Below are 4,778 nucleotides of genomic sequence, written 5' to 3' on the forward strand. Positions count from 1 at the left end.
TGTAGAGACAGAGTCTCACTTTATTCCCCTCTGTAGAGTGCCATGGCATCACACAGCTCACAGCAACCTCCAACTCCTGGGCTTAGGCGATTCTCCTGCCTCAGCCTCCTGAGTAGCTGGAACTACAGGTGCCTGCCACAATGCCCAGCTATTTTTGATTACAGTTTGGCCAGGGCTGGGTTTGAACCTGCCACCCTTAGTATATGGGGCTCGTGCCCTACCCACTGAGCCACAGGCACCGCCCCAGAGTCTCACTTTGTCACCTTTTGTAGAGTGCTGTGGCATCATAGTTCACAGCAACCTCAAACTCTTGGGCTCCAGTGATTCTCTTGCCTCAGTCGCTAGTAGGTGGGACTACGGGCACGTACCACAACGCCCAGCTATTTTTTGTTGTTGTTGTTGTTGCTTGTTTGTTTAGCAGGCCCAGGCCAAGTTTTAACCCGCCAGCCCTAGTGTACTTGGCCAGCACCCTAAGGACTGAGCTATAAACGCTGAGCCTCAATTTTTTTTTTTTATTTTGAGACAGAGTCTTACTCTGTCACCGGGGCTACAGGGCTGTGGCCTCAGCCTAGCTCACAGCAACCTCAAACTCCTGGGTTCAAGTGGTCCTGGTGCCTCAGCTTCCCAAGTAGCCGGAACTGTAGTCACCTGCCCCATACTGGGCTAATTTTTCTCTATTTTTTTTTTTTTTTTTTTTTTGAGACAGAGCCTCAAGCTGTCCCCCTGGGAATTTTCTCTATTTTTAGTGGTGATGGGGGTCTCACTCTTTCTGAGGTTGCTCTTAAAATCCTGAGCTTCAAGGAATCCTCCTGCCTAAGCCTCCTAGACCTAGATTGCTAGGATTACAGACATGAGCTGCTATGTCCAGATCTAATGTTCTTAATTTTAGGCAACAGAAACTAATTCTGGCAACTCTAAGCAGAAAAGGAGTTTGTCAAAGCCTAGTCAGCATTAATATACACAGCAATGATTTAATTTAAAAAAAAAAAAGCCTAGTCAGTATCTGTCTTGTCACCAACTTTTTTTTTCTTGAGACAGAGTCTCACTGCATTGCCCTCAGTAGAGTGCTATGGTGTCACAGCTCACAGCACCCTTCAACTCTTTTTTTGTTGTTGCAGTTGTCATTGTTTAGCAGGCCTGGGCCAGGTTTGAACCCTCCAGCCTCGTTGTACGTCGCTGGCACTCTAACAACTGAGCTACAGACACTGAGCCAACACTGGGCTATTTTTAGAGATGGGGTCTTGCTGTGGTTCAGGCTGGTCTTGAACCTGTGCACTCAGGGTAATCCACCCGCCACAGGCTCCCAGAGTGCTAGGATTACAGGTGTGAGCCACCTCCGCCAGCCTGTTTTTCCATACTTAGGAGAATGGAAGGAGGCACTTCTGTTTAGCCTAAGATAGGAATGAGAGGGGTGAGATGTGACTCCCAGGTGGACTCAGTGTTTTATTGCCAGATGGGTAATAAAAAAAGAGAGTGTCTGTGGTGCAGTTCACCACCCAGGGCTCCCTGTAGAATTAGGTTGAGGTGGCATTTAGCTGGAATCTCCAGGAGTTCAAAGTTGGAGAACTCTTTGAGCTGTAGAGCAGCCCAGGACTGGACCTTCCTCCAGGAAGGACTCAAGACTTGTTGATTTCATGGGGTCCTAGGTTTCAAGAGCAAGTGAAACAAAAAAGCAAAGGAGTGAGGAGGGGAGACCACAGCCATTGGTCTCAGCCACATCCCTGAGGTCTGCCTTTGGAAGTAGAGACTGTGGAGCTGGGTGCTAGGGCCTGCCAGGCCCTCCCTCTCCACTGCTCCTCTGGCCTCAAGTAGGGATGGGAGACGCAGAGAGCTCATAAAATTCCACCATAAACCACCTTTAAGAAAAAATGTAGGGGCCAGGCACGGTGGCTCATGCCTGTAATCTTAGCATTCTGGGAGGCTGAGGAGGGTGGATTGCTTGAGCTCACAAGTTCGAGACCAGTCTGAGCAAAATCAAAGACCCCCTCCCCTGTCTCTACTAAAAATAGAAAAACTGAGGCAAGAGGATTGCTTGAGCCAGAGTTGGTGGTTGCTGTGAGCTAAGATACCACAGCACTCTACCCAGGGCAACAGCTTGAGACTCCGTCTCAAAAAAAGAAAGAAAAAAGAGAAACTAAAAAAAGAAGAGCAAAGTAAACCCAAAATAAATAGGAGAGAAATAGTGAAGATAAGAGCAGAAACCAATGAAAATAACAAAATGAGGCTCGGCACCCATAGCTCCGTAGTTAGGGCGCTGGCCACATACACTGTGGCTGGCAGGTTTGAACCTGGCTTGGGCCTGCTAAACAACAATGATAGCTACGACAAAAAAATAGCTGGGCGTTGTGGCGGGCACCTGTAGTCTCAGCGACTTGGGAGGCTGAGGCAAGAGAATCTCTTAAGCCCAAGAGTTTCAAGTTGCTGTGAGCTGTGACACCACAGCACTCTACGGAGGGTGACATAATGAGACTCAGGGTAATATAATGGAAAAAAAAAAAAAAAGAAAAAGAAAGAAAACAAAACCTGCAAAGACTAGAGTAAATCAAAAGCTTGTTCTTAAAATAAGCTTGTTCTTGGGCAGCACCTATGGCTCAGTGAGTAGGGCACCAGCCCCATATACTGAGGGTGGCGGGTTCAAACCCAGCCCCGGCCAAACTGCAACAAAAAATAGCCAGGCGTTGTGGTGGGTGCCTATAGTCCTAGCTACTTGAGAGGCTGAGGCAAGAGAATCACTAAAGCCCAAGAATTGGAGGTTGCTGTGAGCTGTGACGCCACAACACTCTACCAAGGGTGATATTATAAGACTCTGTCTCAAAATAATGATAATAATAATGGTCTGGGCCATCTGTCTGGGAGGTCATCCGTCTGAGGGCAACAATGTGGCAGTGAACTTTAAGCTGTTTTGTAAAAAGCACTTGTGTTGTTTCTCCCTCGGGAGCCCAGTGGGTGTCACAGCAGTGCATGGTATGGGAGCTTGGCGCAGAGCAGGTATAGGGCAGGAGCTTGGTGGCAGGCCAGTGGGCAGAGGTTCTTTGTCCTGGGCAGGTAGCAGAGGACAGGCCAGGGCTAGTGTCTCCTCAGAGGGACACGAGAACCCCAGGTATACTCCTCCTGCCTTCTCACAGGAGCACCCCAAATTTCAAGGCCTGGGTGATGGGGTCGATTCCTATGGTTGGTTCAGGCCTGAAGGGGATAGTAGAGCACCCTTTCCCACCCTCAGGGTAGTTTTGTTTTGGAGTGTGCCAAAGGGACCATTTGTCTTTTTGTCGTGGAGGACCTATAGGACAACCTTGTGGGACCTGAGCCCACCTGGGTGGGTGAGCCCAGGTCCATTGGAGGTGGGGCCAGGCTGCCTGAACCTGGGGCAGGTACACTGCAGGGGAGGGCCCCATGCCTGTAGCCCTGTCCCCTCCACCCCTTCTTTCCTCCTCTCACGCTCTGCTCCCTTTCTGGCTCTCCCTCTAGGTTTAAATATGGCTTGGGACCCCACACGTGGCCCTGCCTGGCCAGGCCAGAAGAGGCAGCAGGGCACATCCATCTTCTGGTAAGTCTATCGGGTGACCTGCCAAGGAGGGAGGCTGGTCACTGGCTTGTGTGGGGCTCAGGGTTCCCTGGGACAGGACAGGGTCCTCAGCAGGCTCCCTAAGTGTGTTATACACTCAAGGCCCAAGCTGCCTAGAGCCTTCTCCCTTGGCCTCAGGCTTGACCTGTGAACTTGACCCAGGACATCCCAGTGTCCTTACCATCTGGCATGACCCCCTACTATCCTGAAAGAGGTGCCCCTCCTCCCTGGACCCTCACCTTGGGAGCACTTGGGGTTTATTTCCAGGTATGGACCTTTGGAAAGTAGCAAAGAGGAACCTATCTGCTGACACTGAGCCCCTAACTTGGGAAGCTTAAAGTAATTTTAAAGAAATATTTAAGTATTTTCAGAAAAGAGCTCACCAACTTCTGCCCACCCGCACACAGATCCTTTTCATAGGTATACGAGGGTGTGTGGGAGCCAGGCTGGCCTCTTTGCCCCCTCAGTCAGCTCCTGGCCTTGTCATGTGTGGGTGTCTGGGTTGTGGAGAGGAGGTGGGAGGTAGTAGGGGCTGCTGTTAGGAACAGCACTGCTATAAAGACCCTGGGTGGTATGGAAGGTATCAGTTTCTTTTGGTTTTCACCTTGGCTTATCTGCCCAGAAGTGGGATGGCAGGGCCAAAGTGTGGGTTGCTGTGAGGTGTCACTGTAGCTCCCTCTGGGTTGACCTAAGAGAGATGAGGCCACAGCTCTCCCTGCTACACACTGTACTGTGCCAGGATGGGTGGCTTTCACTGCTTTAGGTCTGGGCCACTGAGTAGATGTGGACTTGTGGGCAACGTGTAGCTTTTTGACCTTGCAGAGCCATGTCATACTCTGGTTCACCATCTCATACACGAGACTCATCTGGGGAGTCTGCTGATGGTCCTGGTTATCACATGTGTTTTTTGAATTTTCGAGGCCAGGTGAACCCTTCCTCAGTCCTTTGGTGCTAGTTGCCTTCGTCTGATTGCTTATTTTCCACCCACCCAGTCAGGATCCAGTCCTGTCAGCTCTCTATAGGGTGTTTTGAGGTGGGATTGCATATGGGGGGACCTGGTGCAATGGGGTGTGATGATGCCCATTTGGCAGGGACTCAGACTCCATTCAGAGGAGCCTCTGACATTCAAGACCTGGGGCAGGCTCGGCGCCTATAGCTCAACCGGCTAAGGTGCCAGCCACGTACACCTAAGGTGGCAGGTTTGAATCCCCAGCCC

General features: G+C 50.6%; 1 protein-coding gene across 1 annotated transcript in view; it reads left to right on the forward strand.

Moving 5' to 3' along the window:
* Positions 1–4,778, forward strand: part of LOC105887118 (RNA-binding Raly-like protein) — a 13,195-nt gene that overhangs the window by 3,453 nt on the left and 4,964 nt on the right. Inside the window, exon 2 of the mRNA XM_012806106.2 lies at positions 3,466–3,544. Within this exon, the coding sequence (XP_012661560.1) occupies positions 3,466–3,544 (79 nt within the window). The remainder of the gene's footprint in view (positions 1–3,465; positions 3,545–4,778) is intronic.

Source organism: Otolemur garnettii, unplaced genomic scaffold (assembly GCF_000181295.1).
Source record: "Otolemur garnettii isolate 467f Iridium unplaced genomic scaffold, OtoGar3 scaffold00047, whole genome shotgun sequence".
NCBI lineage: Eukaryota > Metazoa > Chordata > Mammalia > Primates > Galagidae > Otolemur > Otolemur garnettii.